Below are 17,923 nucleotides of genomic sequence, written 5' to 3'. Positions count from 1 at the left end.
TTGCCAATAGAATGTAATTTACCTATGAGTTAAAGTAAAGGTTAAACGTTTCTGTTTAAAATGATATGAATCTATTTTTTAAATTACCAGTGTAATTGGACATTTTATTGATGTCAAACCTGTTTTAGTTAAATATTAATCCACAATCAATATACCGCACTTTCTTCAGTGTACAGTTTCGGACAACACCAATGGACAGCACAGGTGTACCACACATACTTGAACACACGGTGCTTTGTGGCTCTGAGAAGTACCCATGTCGGGATCCTTTCTTTAAAATGATGAATAGATCACTTGCCACTTTTATGAATGCGCTTACAGGTAAGTGAGGAATAATGGGTGTGGTGAACCTGATGATACATGGATCTAAAGCAGTGTAAGCCATTTTTGCCCTCTGAAAGACAAGGTTCAAAGATCCTACTTTACATTCTAAATTGAATCAATGTTGTCCTTAACTAGGCCCTATGTGTGTGTTGTTTTACAATAGAAAAAAAAACTGTTCAGTTGGTACAACTTGTCAGTCAAGTGGTTACCACTTAGCTTGCTATTGCAGGCCTAGATGGCTACTAGCTCAGCTTTTAGAAGTGAGTTGTTATAGCTACTCTTGGGGCTTCTGTGCAAAAAGTTTGCACACAAGTTTTGCAAAATTCTGCATACTTTATTTGTATTTTTTTTTGTACAGAATTCCTATCCTCGTAAAGCCCAGTTCCTCCTCCTCCAGGCCTAAAATCTATCCCCTCCCTCCTAGGCTCAACTTTCCCAAGCAACATCACTTTACATGTTCCACTTTCCTCAGCTCTCTGTAGCCTCAGCTTAGCTTGAACCACTTCTCCCCTTGCAAGTTCAGCTGCCAGCTTTCTCTGTCCCTTCCCCAAAGTGGACACCTCTGTTTTCTGTCTTCCTATTCTCTGCAGTTTTCTCTCCCTAACTCCTAGCAAGATTACCAGTGGTATCTGTCCCCTGGGTCTCCTTTCTTCTCCTTGCAAATCATACAGCAAGAGTAAGAGGCGGTGAATGATTGCACATTGTGCTGCATTGTCACCCTGGATCCGACTGCTCGTTTGAACTGCGTGGGATTCCATATAACTGCACGGTGCAAATGACCAGTGAGGCTAAAGACAGCAGAGCAGTAAGAAATGGTTCAATGTGCCGCTGTTTGGGAGGGGATGGTGCAGAATCAGCATAGTAAAGTAATTCTATGTAAATTTGCATTTCACAGTTATTCAGAATTCCCTATTCCCACTCCACCCCCCCCCCCACCAAAGGATTATAAATTAGCAGAGCTGTACAACCATTGGCTTATCCCATTCATTACCTTTGTCGCTTTCTGATCAAAGCAGGTAGACATCTAGCAAGGAATTACAGAAGGAGAGCAGTTTGCTAGGCATAAGTGTTGCAAAATGGTAGCGTCATACGATAAATAATTGCTGAAATAACTGCATTGTTATAAATCAATAAAAATATATTTTATTTCTGAGATTTCTTTAATGATTTTACTGTTTGTCTTAGTATCTTGTTTTATTGCATACTAGCGCCTCTTGGAGCTCTTGTCTGTGAACCAAAAGTATCATTCTTGCTAAAATTGACTCTTGTTTTAGACGTCTTCCTGTATACATCTCATTTTCACATTGACTTTTAGGGCTGTTTACTAAGCTGCGCTGTAGGCGTGTACACATTTTAGCGCGCACTAATGCTGGAGTCACCCATAGGAATATAATGGGTGTGTCTATCAGTGCACGCTAAAAAGTGTCCATGCCTACAGCATGGCTTAGTAAACAGGGCTCCTAGGGAGCTTTTTAATGTAAACTTCCAGATATATTTTTTCTCTTAAGATTAGTTTGAGAACTACATATATAAGGAACTATTGAAAGATCAATTACATTTTGACAGTTCTAGTATGTTTCTGTTGGACTGAATTTTTGTCTCAACAGGAATTGGACAGATTTGAGCACTGTCAAATTCTTATGATGTAGTGAAATTTAAATACTTTGTGGTCAAAGTAAATTTGTCTAAAAATGCAAGGTATGTACTCCAAATTCTTTAAAACCTCTTTTTTTTTTTTTTTTTTTTTTTAATTTAATTGCAGCTGCAGACTATACATTGTACCCATTTTCAACCCAAAATTCAAAGGATTTTCAGAACCTTCTATCTGTATATCTGGATGCTGTATTCTTTCCGCGCTGTGCAAGAACTGGATTTCTGGTAGGACACTTTGTTGCTTAAAAAAAAAAGGTCTGTTTTTTTTTTTTTTTTTTTTTTTTTTTTTTCAGGTTGATTCGTATGTTTCATTGCTGATCTTATATTCAAACAACAAGGTCTGGGAGATTTGTCAGTTATAGGTACGAATTTCTCATTCTCACTTCTTAAACAAAGGGAACTGCTTAGGTTTTCATTATACAAAGTATGATAAGATGGCCGACTGGTAGGAACGTGCAGCGAGAAGCTCTGCCGAACAACAGGAATCTCTGCTTTCAGCACCCTAGCTACCCGAACACGACTACCGAAAACAGCCGACAGATAAACGCGGACCGGAACGGTTCCGCAAATCCCACATGGACACAGGGGCAGTCACTCCCGCAGAGGCACATACCTGAGCGGCCCAGGCAGGCCCGCATTCCATGGCCTCAATGACGCCGAGCCGAGGCCCAAATCGACTGCCAGCTGTGAGGACGAAACACTTGTGGCCATCGCCCTTGCCGCATAACTCATCCAAGCGCACGCTGAGCCCAGGGAGAGCACCGTGAGCCCCGAGAACAGAATAAGCCTTCTCCATGAGGTGACCAGATCCGATGGCGCGCTCTGTCCAGGCGCGTGGTGACATGGGAAAGACCCCAAATCCCTGGAGAGATGGCCGGCGACGACCACCCTCGCCCGCCCAGACTCACGGGAGCATCCCGCCTGGATGCGTGATGACCCAGAAGGGCTCCACAACCCGAGACGGAGACAACATCTTCCTGAAACACCCAAGAACATGGACCGCCTTGGTCAAACCAAACTAAAGCTCACACACATGGGTTAACGAGACGGCACCCCACCAACAAAATACCCCGGAAAGCCCACACACTGGGGTTAAACGAGACGGCACCCCACCAACAAACACCCCGAAATCAGCTCCAAGCTGCGATCCACAACACTGGGCCGCATCGATCTGACACCCACCTCGCTGCACCGAGCCAGAGCAGTGATACCAACAAAGACACAGAGCGAATCAGTGAGCCCAGCAAGGACTAACCGAATCAGAAAATAAACTGTTCAATGGATCTCAACCTCCTAGCACCCAGCCGAACCGATCCTCAATAGACAAAATGCAAGGAGGTCGCACAGAGGAGCTCGGAGGCCAATGGAAAGACTCCGTCTCCACAACTTGTACTAAAAACACCTGCACATAAAACGTAAGTAATCCCTTGAGAAAAAAAAAAAATTCCCCTAAACATGGATCTCTGAGTTCTGAAGACAACACAGGAAAGGGAAATAGACCAACCACAGACTAAATTACTCTGCTGACTCTAAACCTCTAGTAGCATTATAGTATATTGATTGTCTGACTGCTAAACCTCTATTATTATTATTTTATTATTAGTTTATTGTTTAAATTCTATACCGTCGATTATTGTAAAGCGATCAAAACGGTTTACATCTTGAACTGTTCATTTCGCAGACTATAGACCTCTAACACTCGTATTGTTTTACATCTTGAATGTGCTCATTTCACAAGTCTAGACTCTAATACTCGTATTGCACCCTTTAACTTTTTTTTTTCTGTATTTATAGTACGGACCATTTTGAATTGTAATGCTAACTTAGACCGATAACACTAACCAATAGACCACTCTAAAGACAACATATACACCACCGAATGTAAAAATAGTGGTCTGCACTGCTGAATACCACTTTAAATTGCTTACTGTATTACATCAAACAACGCCAATATGAACATTAACAAACTACTACTAATAATAATCTACCTTCTCCCCCTAATCCACTATGCATGGACAACCCCCCACGCAAATAACAATCTACCCAGAGCATATAAACCCTACAGACAACTCGACCACAGTACACCAGGCCAAAGAATACAACCATTTAAAAGGAAAACAACCACACATGGAATAACCGACAGAAAAAGGACACAACAAAACCAATACCAGAGAACAGACAACTAATAAAAATCAACACATCCTCGTCCCAACTGAACCCTACCAACCAATTAAATTGGGCTACATAAATGCAAGATCAGTAGTTAACAAAATGACAACAATAACGACTGATCACAACTGACAAGCTCGATCGCCTATTCATCATTGAAACCTGGATTCACGACCTTAAGACCCCATAATTTTAGATATATGCCCCCCAGATTACAGAATCCCTGGACAAGAAATGGAAAAGAGGAGCAGGAATAGCCATAATCTACAGATCCCAGTTCACGTCACAACCATAGCCGAATCCATCTTGGCCCAACTTGAAATCGTCTCAGTTAGAATCAACCACCCAAACCTGCAGGAACACCTTAACGTAGTCCTACCAGGCAACTGGCAGGACTGCCAGACACATTTCATGGACTTTATATCGAATACATACGTCTCTACCTCTAACCTTCTCATAGTAGGGGACTCAACTTACACCTCGAAGATCCTACTTCAACAAACACCCAAGAATGCGAAGAATTCTTCCAATTATGGGATCTTCATAGGCCAAACACACAGCCAACCCACATCAAAGGACATGCACTATATATCACACACAAATTCGCCCCTGAATTAAACCTAGTACTAATAGATACAAGTGGACACCCACACTATGGTCCGACCACTATAAAGCAAATCTCTCCCTCCAATGGCGAATGAAAGATACACCCCACAAACAAGAACAAATAACCTATACCACGAGAGGCAAAATAGATCCGTTTATTCTGGCAACAGTTCTACGATAACGGATGGACTGCAGAGACTGATACAAACCAATTTCTCCAAGAATGGGACAACAGATGCAGAAACATATTAGACAATAAAGCACCACTCCAAACTAGTCTCACACAGAAATCTATACCGTGGTTTAACGAAGACTGAAAAAACTAAACACAAGTTAGAAGACTAGAACGAGCATGGAATAAAAAGAAAAACGACTCCACACTCAACGCTTGGAAAATATAAATACGCCATAAGACAAACTAAAGAGTATATTACAAACTATAATTGGATCAGATTACAAGGACACCATAAATTCTTCCATCTTGTGAGCAAATTAGTAGATACTACATCGGTGACTTCTAACAGCACAGACACACCAGCAGCAGACGATCTCGTGAAATACTTCAATGAGAAAATCATAAAATTACAACTCAAGATACCTACCAATACCATCGACTACACAAACTACTTGACTGTCTAGACCCAAACCCGGTGAATACCAGCGGATAGAACCTGGACCAACTTCGATACATCTGTCGGATGATACCATCTCCAAATGCCTCAAAAGGTTCCGCCAAGTCTCCATTGTAAAATGGACATGTGTCCCAAATAACCTAATAAAGACGCCCCGCAAACAATTCATATCTGAACCTCAAGGAACACCTTGTCACGTCTGTGGCCTTGACCACCCTCAAACTTACCTTATTCCTGGGGGTTAGCTTCCTAGTGGCTCCTGTTTCTTCTGTCTGTCCTTTCTGAGCTAGCTCTGGCTCTCTGTGCTGGCTGCATCCAGCAGCATGACACTAATTGCCTCACGATACTGCACCTGTAGGTGTGGCCCTGGGTTAGCTCTTCTGTGTGCTGGCTGCTTCCAGCATGACCTAATTGCTTCACTACACTACCCTGGGGGGGGAAGCCTTTCTGTGTTTCACTGTGCTTTCTGCCTGCTCTGTGGTTTGTGCTTGAACAGCCTCCGTATGCTTAGAGATTGCTGCAGCTGTGCCTTTGCTGTTGAAAGGGCTTTATTAAGCACTTAGAGACTGCAGCCTTGCCTTTGCATTGCCAATGCCTCCGCAGTGCCTTAGGTCCCGAGGTTAGTGTGCTGTTTGCACAGTTAGCTTTCCTTGTCTTTTCTTGTGGGCTTCCATCCCTTCTGCTTTGCGAGTTACTATCACCGGTGGGCCTTGCCTTCAGGCTCAGGGTATTATTGCTCTGTGGGCTTTCAGCTCTTCTGTGTTTATTGCTCTGTGGGCTTCCAGCCCTTCTGTGCCCATTGCTCTGAGGGCCTCCAGTCTATCTGCGTATATCCCTTTACCTGTGGGCTTCCAGGCCTTTCTGGGTGTATCTCTCTGACCTGCAGGCTTTCAGCCTTTCTGTGTTTATTATTTCTCTGTGGGCTTCTAGCCTTTCTGTTATCCCTGTGCAGTGGGTGCTGGCTCCCTGTCTGAAGGTTGGTCAGCGGCTGATGCTGCAGCCATTTCTCTCCTTTCTATCTGTTAGCTACTGTAGCTCCAGTCTAACCCTTCCTCCTGGCAAGCGTAGCGGTCATTCCCTTCCCTTGAGCTTAGCTTGTATGTAGCTCCTGTGTCCTCTTCCCTGCCTGTCTGCCTTGCTTTAGCCTAGGTACCTGGGAGCACCACTGGATCCTGACTGGTTGTTCCTGTTGCTGGTTCCAGTTCTGGTTTTCCTGTAAGCCCTACTGGCTGCTCGAACCTGAGGGCTCAACCCTTGGGGAAAGGTAGCTAAGCGTAGGTGAAGCCTACTCCAGTGTGTTCCAGTCCGGTGCGTTCCAGTCCCGAGTGTTCCAGTGCAGGACTCCGGTCCGGGGTTCCAGTACAGCCTCATCTCTTCTCTGCTCCGAAGGTGATCTTGCCTGCCACTGCCACTCCTCGGTCGTGGTCCAAGGACTCACGTACCCAGGGTTCCCGGGGAAGAAGCCTGACAGAATGCCAAGGTCCTCGAGAACACGACACACCTGAACTACATGCTACAAAACGGACTCTTTCCAAAGGATAAAGGAAATATTCTACTCACTCCTATGCCCAAAGATGCAAAGAAAAGTTCAAGCGACCCTAACTAACTACCGTCCAGTAGCATCTTATTCCTCTGATAACCAAGTAACGGAAGGAACGGTGACCAACAGCTCTCCAACTGCTTAAACAAATTCTCAATACTCCACAACTCCCAATCAGGATTCTGATCCAACCACAGCACTGAAACAGTTCTAGTTACCCTCATGTCAAAAGTTAAACAAGCGATCGCAGCCGGAAAAACACTTCTACAATTTGACATGTCCAGTGCCTTCGATATGGTTGATCATGGAATACTACTACACATCCTTGAATACTTTTGGAATTGGAGGCAATGTTCTCAATTGGTTCAAAGGTTTCCTAACCACAAACGATCATACAAGTGGTATCTAACTCGAATACCTCAGCCACATGGATACCTGATATGGAGTCCCCCAAGGATCTCCTCTTTCACCCGACCCTCTTCAACCTAATGATGACACCTTTAGCCAAATTTTCTATCCAACCAAATCTCAATCCATATATATATATGCAGATGACGTAACGATCTACATCCCTTTAAAAAATGATTTAGGAAATTACCACGACATAAACAAAAGCTTCCATATATGCATTCATAGGCATATGCATTCCAGCTGCAACTTAATGCAGAAAAAACACAATGCCTTATAATCACCTCACAACATAACCAAGTAAATTCGCCAACGTAAATACACCAAACTGTCTCTTCCCGTCTCTGTTACCCTGAAATTCTTGGAGTTACCATTGATCAACATCTCACACTTGAAAATCATGCGAAAAATACAACCAAGAAGAGGTTCTATTCATGTGGAAACGAAAAAGAGTAAGACCTTTCTTCCCAAGGACCATCCATCTTTCGCAACCTGGTACAGCATTAGTGCTCAGGCACCTAGATTACTGCAATGCACTTTAAGTCGGATGCAGAGAGCAAATTTCAAACTCCAACTGCCCAGAACACCGCAGCCAGATTCTATTCGGAAAAACAAAATATGAAGAGTGCTACACCCCTAAGGGAACAACTACACTGGCTTCCACTCAAAGAACTTATCACGTTCAAAGTATGCTCTCTAACTCATAAATAATTCACGGGAGATGCCCCAGCTGCATGTCAGACCTGGTAGACGTACCACCCAGAAACGCTAAAAGATCATCCCGAACGTTCCTTAGATCTGCACTTCCCAGCTGTAAAGGTCTCAAATACAAACTAATGCATGCGTCAAACTTTCTTACCTGAGTACCAGCTATGGAACGCACTACCAGCGCAAATTAAAAACTATCTGGGAACTAACAAACTTTCGTAAATCCTTGAAGACCTACCTCTTCAACAAGGCATACCACAAAGATCAAAGAGGAATTATAACACCACCTTACCTTACCTAGATCAGAAATGTCTTCTTTATTATAAATGCTTGTTTTATATTTTCTATTATATTATTCACACCTACCTATATCAGAAAGGTCTTCTTTATCATAAATGCTTGTTTATATTCTTGATTATGTTACTCATGGCCTGTATGCAACACGACCTGTTGTCTTCTAATCTTTATCTACCAACACACTGACATTGTAAGCCAATTGAGCCTGCAAATAGTGGAAATGTGTGATACAAATGCAATAGTAATAAAGGGCTTTCCTGAAAACATTGTTGTCCTAGCTTTGTACTATTGGAAAAGTGGTTCTAAATTGGACTTAAAGCAAATAATTAAAATGTAGGATTTAGAAGGGAGCCTTGAGGGTTTATTATTTTTTGACTCCCATTTCAAAAAAAGTTGTGAATGAATGTTTGTGAATAACTGACTTGGGGGATAGGTTATTATGGTTTGCTAAGGCCCTAATGTGCATTCTTTGCCCCTAAACCGTGTTAAAGTGTACTAATGTGTTGTTACCATAATGCGTATAAATAGAAGGTTATGTAGTAATGAAATGCAAAGCATTGCAATGTACATAAGTAATGCCACACTGGGAAAAGACCAAGGGTCCATCGAGCCCAGCATCCTGTCCACGACAGTGGCCAATCCAGGCCAAGGGCACCTGGCAAGCATCCCAAACGTACAAACATTCTATACATGTTATTCCTGGAATTGTGGATTTTTCCCAAGTCCATGTAGTAGTGGTTTATGGACTTGTCCTTTAGGAAACGGTCTAACCCCTTTTTAAACTCTGCCAAGCTAACCACGTTCTCCAGCAAAGAATTCCAGAGTTTAATTACGTGTTGGGTGAAGAAAACTTTTCTCCGATTTGTTTTAAATTTACTACACTGTAGTTTCATCGCATGCCCCCTAGTCCTAGTATTTTTGGAAAGCGTTGTCAGATGCTTCACATCCACCTGTTCCACTCGACACATTATTTTATATACCTCTATCATGTCTCCCCTCAGCCGTCTCTTCTCCAAGCTGAAAAGCGCTAGCCTCCTTAGTCTCCGCTATCATTTTAGTCGCCCTTCGCTGCACCTTTTCCAATTCCACAATATCTTTCGTGAGATGCGGCGACCAGAATTGAACACAGTACTCAAGGTGCGGTCGCACCATGGAGCGATATAATGGCGTTATAACATCCTCACACCTGTTTTCCATACCTTTCCTAATAATACCCAACATTCTATTCGCTTTCCGAGCCGCAGCAGCACACTGAGCAGAGGGTTTCAGTGTATTATCGACGACGACACCCAGATACCTTTTTTGGTCCGTAACTCCTAACGTGGAACCTTGCATGACGTAGCTATAATTCGGGTTCTTTTTTCCCACATGCATCACCTTGCACTTGCTCACATAAAACGTCATCTGCCATTTAGCCGCCCAGTCTCCCAGTCTCGTAAGGTCCTTCTGTAATTTTTCACAATCCTGTCGCGAGTTAACGACTTTGAATAACTTTGTGTCATCAGCAAATTTAATTACCTCGCTAGTTACTCCCATCTCTAAATCATTTATAAATATATTAAAAAGCAGCGGTCCTATCACAGACCCCTGAGGAACCCACTAACTACCCTTCTCCATTGTGAATACTGCCCATTTACCCCACTCACTGTTTCTTATCCTTCAACCAGTTTTTAATCCACAATAGGACTTTTCCTCCTATCCCATGTCCCTCCAATTTCCTCTGTAGCCTTTCATGAGGTTCCTTGTCAAACGCCTTTTGAAAACAGCTCATTAAGTAAATGGAATAATGTGGCTTGTGATAACACCACAAGCCATGGGCCTGGGGAAAAATACTGTCAGTAAAAAGTTGTTTATATTTTTCTATCTTAGGAGCATCAGGCAATAAAGCCATGGCATGTTTCTCCTGGTTAGCACATTAAAGGGTCCTTAGCAGACCCCTGGTTTTCCCATCACCCCTGGACTTACCATAAGGTTTCACTAATGTCTAATGGATTTGAGGCAAGAGTAGTCGGTGCCGCCCATGGCCAGCTATGGCTTCAAAATGGTAGCCACAACCCCTAGCGGCAGTCTTGCAGTACTACCACTAGGGAATTAAGCTGCTATATAAGGGCCTGAGCCCCATGTGTAGACCACCAACCAAGCTAAAGAAAAATTTTTTGAGAGTGGCAGCAACTGCAGCTTCCAATGCAACTGTGTAAAGGCAGTTGTCGGGTTCCATCTAGATAGAGGGCCATAGGAAGACAGAAATGGGGGGGGGGGGGGGGGGGGGGGGGGGGGGGGAGGGCAGGAGACAAGCAGCAGGTATAGGCAACAGAGAAGGGCAGAGCAGCAAGCATACTCAATTCCTCCTGAGCAGTATAGGCAGATTCAGAATCTAATGACGAATCTTAAGGGGTGGAATTTGCATCAGAATCATCTCCAGCAGGTGGATAGACACACTTTTCACCCTCTGGTTCTGAGTGATTTGCTCCTGGTCCCCAGTTCAGTTTTTTTGGTGGCTTGAGACTGCAGAGTCATACCTGGTGCCCTTCGAACTTACTACTTCCCTCCCTTCACCTCTTCCCTGTTTCCGGTGGAGCTCTCCTTTTCCAGCATTTTGAATACTGTGTGCAATTCTGGTTACTGCATTTCAAAAAAGATATAGCAGAATTAGAAAAGGTACGAAGAAGGCCACAAAAATGATAAAGGGGATGGGACGACTTCCCTATGAGGAAAGGCTAAAGCAGCTAGGGCTCTTCATCTTGGGGAAGAAACAACTGACGGGAGACTTGATAGAGGTCTGTAAAATACTGAGTGGAGTGGAACGGGTAGTCGTGAATCGCTTGTTTACCATTTCCAAAAATACTAGGAGTAGGGGCACACAATGAAGCTACTAAGTAGTAAATTTAAAACAAATTGGAGAAAATATTTTTTCACTCAGCATGTAACTAAACTTTGGAATTTGTTGCCAGAAAAAGCAGTTAGCTTAGCAGGGTTTAAAAAAAGGTTTGGATACTTTCCTAAAAGAAAAGTCCATAAGTCATTATTAAGATGGACTTGGGAAAATCCACTGCTTATTTCTAGGTTAAGCAGCATAAAATCTGTTTTACTGTTCTGGGATCTTGCCAGGTATTTGTGACTTAGATTGGCCACTGTTGGAAACAGGATACTGGGCTTGATGGTAATGCTTATGTTTTTATGTTCTTATTTTTGTGCCAGCCAGGGTGAATGGTGACTCCTGCGGAGGCATTTAAGTGGTTTTCCCGCTGTTGAACCCACCAGCCAGCATCGGGACAGTGCTGTGCATGCAAGCCAGGGTGCAAACCAGGAATCCCACAGGATGTGGGGGGGAAATGGTTGCCAGCAGCATGTCTTTGGATTTGGCACAGCATCCGAATATGCCGAGGACATCGGGCTTTCTGGTAGGGCTGGTGCGCAGTTTGATTCAAGAGAGCATGGGAACGGGCGCCACTTTGTTGGGGCCAACTGGCAGTGAGGAACAGCCTCTGTCTGATCATGCACGGAGCACAGCCCCCGTTTTACAACTTCAGGGTCCGACAAAGCATTCAACTGCATTGGGATCTTTCTTTTCTCTGGAGTTCTATTGCTCTTAAACCAGGCCTATTTACAGAAGCAGGGTCAAAATTGCTGCAAGGTTCTTCAGTTTCTTGCCTCGCTGCCCCTCAGGCTCTCAGATCTTGTTTAGCCTCATCTGTTCACTCTTGGATATCTATTTCTGCTTTCTATTCCTTATCTGATGTGGCCTTAGTCTATTTGAAGGAGCCGTTAGAGGAGGGTGATGAGCCGATGTTTTCAGACATTCAAGAACGGATTACAGCAAAATGGGTCTCACCGGACAGGGGCTGAGAATGGGAAGAACCATGGTTCACCTCTACCTGTTGGTTCAGGAGGAGAAAGAGAAATTTCAGCTTCCCAGGGTGGATTCCCTTGTTACGATAGTGACTTGAGAAGACCACCTTGTTGTTGGAAGGGAGCATTACACTAAATGACCTACAGGATAGGAAGCTAGAAAGCTTGCTGAAACAAGCCTTTGAAGTGGTCTCTTTCGGTCTTCAAGTGACAGTGTACAGCTCGTTAGTGGCTAGAACATGTCTGAAGTAGCATCAGCAGTCTGCAGCACTAGATGGGTGCCACAACACTGGAAATGGGCTTGGCTTACTAGATGGATGCTATTTAATGCCTTGTTTATGAGTTATGGTCGGTAGTATGTCTTTGGCTGTCATGGCACAGCACGTTGGCAACTCTGGTTGCGGCATTGGGCAGCAGGTTCAGTGTCAGTCACATCTAGTTAAACTGCCCTTTTGGGGCAAGTGGCTGTTTGGAGAAGATCTCGGTAAATTGGTGAAAGAACTGGGGGAAATTAAGCCACAGCAGTTGCTGGAAGATAAGCCAAAAGCCTCTGGTAAACTTGAGGGGACTCTCGATTTTGAGACAGCAGATGGTATCAGCCTGGTTGTCAGCAGTATGGTCAGAAGTCCTGCTTTTAGACACACCAATCTTTCTTTCATGCGGACAGGAAGTCCTCCTCTCAGTCAGCTAGAGTGCCCAATGCCACCTGAGCTTTGCGATGAAGTGAGGCTGGTCAGCTCTTTTCTTCTGGTAGGAGAACGTCTTCAGGAGTTTCGGGAGGTGTGGGCCAAATTCACGTCAGACCAGTGGGTTCTGGATATTCTTACAGAAGGTTGCAAGTTGTAGTTTATTTTTATTTATTTGTTTCATTTATATCTCATATTTTCTCACTTATTTGCAGGCTCAGTGTGGCTTACATGGTACCGCAACGGCGTTCGCTAGTTGCGGTATGAACAAATAAAGGTGTTATTGTGGTAAAATAAGGTTCGTGTTTGGTAGATACATTGGAGAAGTTAGGGAGGGGGGGATGAGGGTTGAGGTATGTCCATTACAGTCTTTGGTTTTGTAGTGCCGCAGGAACTTAGTTCTCCCTCCTGGTCCTTCTCTTCTTGATGTCTCCAGGTTGAAAGGGAACCAAGGCGGTCAAGGTTCTGGCCACTGTAGATTCCTTGCTGGCGCTCCAGGCTATTGTTTCAGTTCCCCAGTCTGAACAGGGGACAAGGCAGATACTCCCGTCTACTTCATTGTCATAAAGAAGGAAGACACCTTCATCCGGTCTTAAATCTCAAAGGTCTAAACCACTGCCTCTGAGTTTCCTGCTTTAACATGGAAACACTAAGAGCAGTCATAGCCTTGGTTCAAGTGGGAGAATTTTTCTCCATCCTTGATCTAAAGGAGGTGTACTTGCATATACCTATATGGCTGCCACATCAGAGGTTTCTGCATTTTGGGGTGCTGGGGCCATCACTTCCAGTTCAGGGCTTTGCCCTTCGGTCTCGCCACGGTACCAAGAACGTTTTACCAAAGTTATGATGGTGATGGCGGCCTTCCTTCAGCACAAGGGAATCAAGAGTGCACCTGTATCTCGATAACTGGCACATGCTTGCGTCATCCTATTTGGACAGTGTGGTGGTGACTGACAAAGTTGTCTGCTCTTCTCAAAATTGATCACCCAACCCAGCGACTGAGTTAGACTAACCCCATCGCAGGTGCTGGAGGATCTGGTCTTTCTATTTGACACAGCAAGGAAGAGGATTTTCCTCACAATGTAGGAGGTTGAAGCTGGTTTAACAGATTTGTCATCTTAGTCAAGGCAGGCCCAGAGTCTGGGGTCAGTGATGGTGGCGATGGAAGTGGTGCCATGGGCATGGGCTCACATTCAGCCATTACAGGAGTCTCTTCTCAGACGCTGGTCTTGGATATCACAGAAGTATGACCTTCATCTTCCTTGGATGCTGGTTGCCAGGAATTTGACAGTTGGAGCTCTATTTCCGATAATGCAATGGGAGGTGGTGACAATGGATGCCAGCAAGTCTGGTTGGGGAGCTCATTATAAGTTCCATCTGGCACTGGGCACCTGGATGGAACAGAGTCTCAGGGGTTGATAAATTGCTTGATGTTCAGAGCAGTGCGGAATTCCTTGCATGACTTCGCTTCCTTTCTGGCAGGGGCCCAGTCTGAGTTTTCTCCAGCAGTGTGATGGTGGTGGCTTAAAACAAGCAAGGTGGAACCCAAGGTCATCCAATGGCAGGGGAAGCGGCCTCCCTGATGAGTTGGGCAGAGAAAAATCTTCTCTTCTTGTCAGAAGTTCATATCATTGGGTCCTTGAATGTGAAGGCGGACTTTCTTAATAGGCACTCCTTGGCTGTGATTATATGGACGTGATTCAACTGCTGTACGGGGATTCTCTTAGTCTTCTATAGGTACATGGCCTACTGAAGCAAGGCCAGTGCTCATAGAGGATCCATGCCCCTTTGGTCTTACAGTTTGGCAATTGAAAGTGCTCAGTCGAGACAAATGTTGTTCTGATTCGATCATTGCTACCTTTCTTCAAACTCTGAAATGCTCTATATCCCTGACATATGTAAGGGTGTGGAGGATGTTCGAGGGCTGATGTTCTGAGTGCGGACTTTCTCCTTTCTCTGCTCAGATTGCTCACATTCTAGCATTTCTCCAGGCAGATCTTCAGAAAGGATTGGTGTTGGGTTCTCTAGAAGTTCACGTTACGGCTTTGGCTTGTTTCAGGGGCGAGCTACAAAAGATGTCTCTTGCAGCTCACCTGGATATTGTTCCATTTTTATGGAGAGTGGGCCGCTTGCGGTGCCCAAAGTGGAATTTTAATTTAGTCCTTCAGAATCCTCCTTTTGAGCCACTCCAGAAAGCCTCCTTGAAAGATCTTGCACTAAAGACAACATTCTTGGTGGCTGTTGCGTCTGCACATAGGGTTTTGGAGCTTCAGGCTCTGTCTTGTTGAGATTCCTTTCTCCGCTTTTTGGAGATGGGGGTCTCCCTGTGTATGGTTCCTTTCTTCCGAAAGTGGTATCAGCATTTCATCTCAAACAATCTGTGGCACTTCTGTCCTTTTTTGCAGAGGACAAAGAAGCCTCGTGTTCTTCCTTGAAGCTTGTCAATGTGTGTAGAGTCCTCATTAGATATCTGGAAGTCACAAATGAGTTTTGCAAATCAGACCACTGTGCTTTTTGGTAAGCAGAAGCATGGCCTTATGGATTCTAAGACCACAATTGGAAGACAGCCAAATGAGACTAGTGCATTGGCTTATTTGCTTGCAGGAAAGCAGACTCCTCAGACTTTGCAGGCTCATTCTACGAGGCATACATTGACATTCTGGGTGGAGACTACCTTACTGTTTCCAGCAGATATTTGAAAGGCGGCGATGTGGTCATCGTTGTGTACCTTTGCCAAGCACTACAAGGTAGATGTTGCTGTGCACTCAGAAGCCAGTTTTGGGGCTTTGGCCCTCATGGCAGCGGCGCCAGGATCCCACCCACTTTAGGAATTGCTTTTAAACATCTTACTGGTTCTGGAATAGTGGGAAGCTATGTAATGGAAGGAGAAATTAGATCTTTACTGATTATTTTTGTTCCATTAGTCCTCGCTATTCCAAAGGCCCTTTCAAAGTTTCTGAGATGTTTAGTCGATGCAAAGTAATGGGTCAGATAACGACTGTCACCTTGTATGGTACTTCCTGTATATATCTTGTTCTCTGTACAAGTTGTCCAGAGATGAGAGAGGTCCACATATATTTGTGCGTCAGGTTAATGAGTTGTTTAAGCTGGTTGTATTTGTTATGATTTTCTCTTTACTGCTTGCCTGCGTAAATACCGAGGAGCTGGACTTGATTGATTGATTTATTTATTATCTTTTTGAAAGACTTCACTTAAGGCAGTGTACAGTAAGAATAAATCAAACATAAGCAATAGACAGTTGCAACAGTATGTTATAGGAAATGTTACAGTTCCAAAATGATATTTAAGAATAGAGGGGATCGCTCAGAGCATGTGGTCGCAACATGTGCTGTATTTCTAAGTTTTAAGATATATTTTGATTCTATTCTGTTTTATTATTCCCCAATTATCTATAAGGTAATAAGATAAGCTTATGTAAGGAAAAGGGGAAGTAAATACACTAAATTTGAATTAATTACATTAACCTGCATTGTACGTTTAGGAACATGTGCTTAAAGCATTTGGAGCTTGCACATGTGAGGACATGTGCTTTTCCCAATATAAAGGCTAGATAGTTAACTTTAAAAAGAAAATGTTTATTTCTAATACAGGCAAGGTAACAAGTTTACAATAGAGAGGCAATTTTAGAGAGGATCTTTTACCAATGGAAGTATGCTACAGAATAACAGGTTTACATAGTAACATAGTAGATGACGGCAGAAAAAGACCTGCACGGTCCATCCAGTCTGCCCAACATAACTCATATTTGCTGCTTTTTGTGTATACCCTACTTTGATTTGTACCTGTGCTCTTCAGGGCACAGACCGTATAAGTCTGCCCAGCACTATCCCCGCCTCCCAACCACCAGCCCCTTCTCCCAACCACCGGCTCTGGCACAGACCGTATAAGTCTGCCCAGCACTATCCCCGCCTCCCAACCACCAGCCCTGGCACAGACTGTACAAGTCTGTCCAGCACTATCCCCGCCTCCCAACCACCAGTCCCGCTGCCCACCACCGGCTCTGGCACAGACCGTATAAGTCTGCCCCGCCTCCCGATCTTGACTAAGCTCCTGAGGATCCATTCCTTCGGCACAGGATTCCTTTATGCTTATGTTTGATTGTAAATGAAGCTGGATAACTCACATTGATGGAAGCTGCTATGGAGAGTGATGCAGAAGATCCTTGCTGGAACAGGAAGTTTCTTTGTAGATTTGCTGTCTGATGGAGCTTGAAGCCGTTTCTTTCAGGTGGATGTGATGTCCAGCTTGAGAAGTCAGGATTCCAGGAGATTCTAGCTTGCTTTTAGATTTAATCACTTCAGGGCAGCGGCGACTAGGACAGGAGCATCAGGAACAGCCAGGAAGTACTATCCTTCTAAAGAAAGAGCCCCTGCTTTTAAAGTGTCTGAACTGGGCATTTATCTACCAGGCTATTTTTAGACTCGTGTCAGGTGGTTGCCCTTGGTACAATTAGAAAGCTTCTGGGTAGCTGAATTCTGGACATTTAGTTTTGAGATGGAGCATGGTAACAGGTCACATGTTCAATGACATCATAAGACTTCCTGCCTGGACATCTGCTAGTCCATTGTCTGAGAGTGATTGAGATTAGATGGGCTTAGTCTTTTCTGAAAATAGGTGGAGGAGTAGTCTTTTGTTACTGCAGTCTCTGAGATAGCTGCCTTTGGAAAGGAACATCTGCTGGTCCATTGTCTGAGGGTGATTGAGCTTAGATGGGCTTAGTCCTTGTCTGAGAATAGGTGGAGGTATAGTCTTTTGTTAGGTGCTGCTATTTTTGGAGAGGTGTTGATGGCCTTAGGTATTCATCCAGCTTCTCAGTAGTTTTCCAGAAGAGAGGGGGGAAGTAAAGTCTTTGCAGCTGTATATTTTATATGATTTGGATCTGATCCAGCAAAACCAATAACTCTGAGAATTAAACTTATATCATGCTACAAGTAAACATATTCAAATAACAATAGAATACAAAGTATGGCATAGTATACTACTTACATCAACACAATACGTAATAGAACATTTTAATAGGTCAAAGAGTA

General features: G+C 43.9%; 1 protein-coding gene across 1 annotated transcript in view; it reads left to right on the top strand.

Moving 5' to 3' along the window:
- The first annotated feature begins 218 nt into the window (after positions 1-218).
- Positions 219-17,923, top strand: part of PITRM1 (pitrilysin metallopeptidase 1) — a 202,173-nt gene continuing 184,468 nt past the window's right edge. The window contains exons 1-2 of the mRNA XM_030198926.1: positions 219-321; positions 2,087-2,202. Of these exons, the coding sequence (XP_030054786.1) occupies positions 310-321; positions 2,087-2,202 (128 nt within the window). The 5' untranslated portion in view covers positions 219-309. The remainder of the gene's footprint in view (positions 322-2,086; positions 2,203-17,923) is intronic.

Source organism: Microcaecilia unicolor, chromosome 1 (genome assembly GCF_901765095.1).
Source record: "Microcaecilia unicolor chromosome 1, aMicUni1.1, whole genome shotgun sequence".
Lineage (NCBI taxonomy): Eukaryota > Metazoa > Chordata > Amphibia > Gymnophiona > Siphonopidae > Microcaecilia > Microcaecilia unicolor.
Note: the sequence above shows the minus strand (reverse complement) of the source record. Positions and strands in the feature narration are given on the sequence as shown.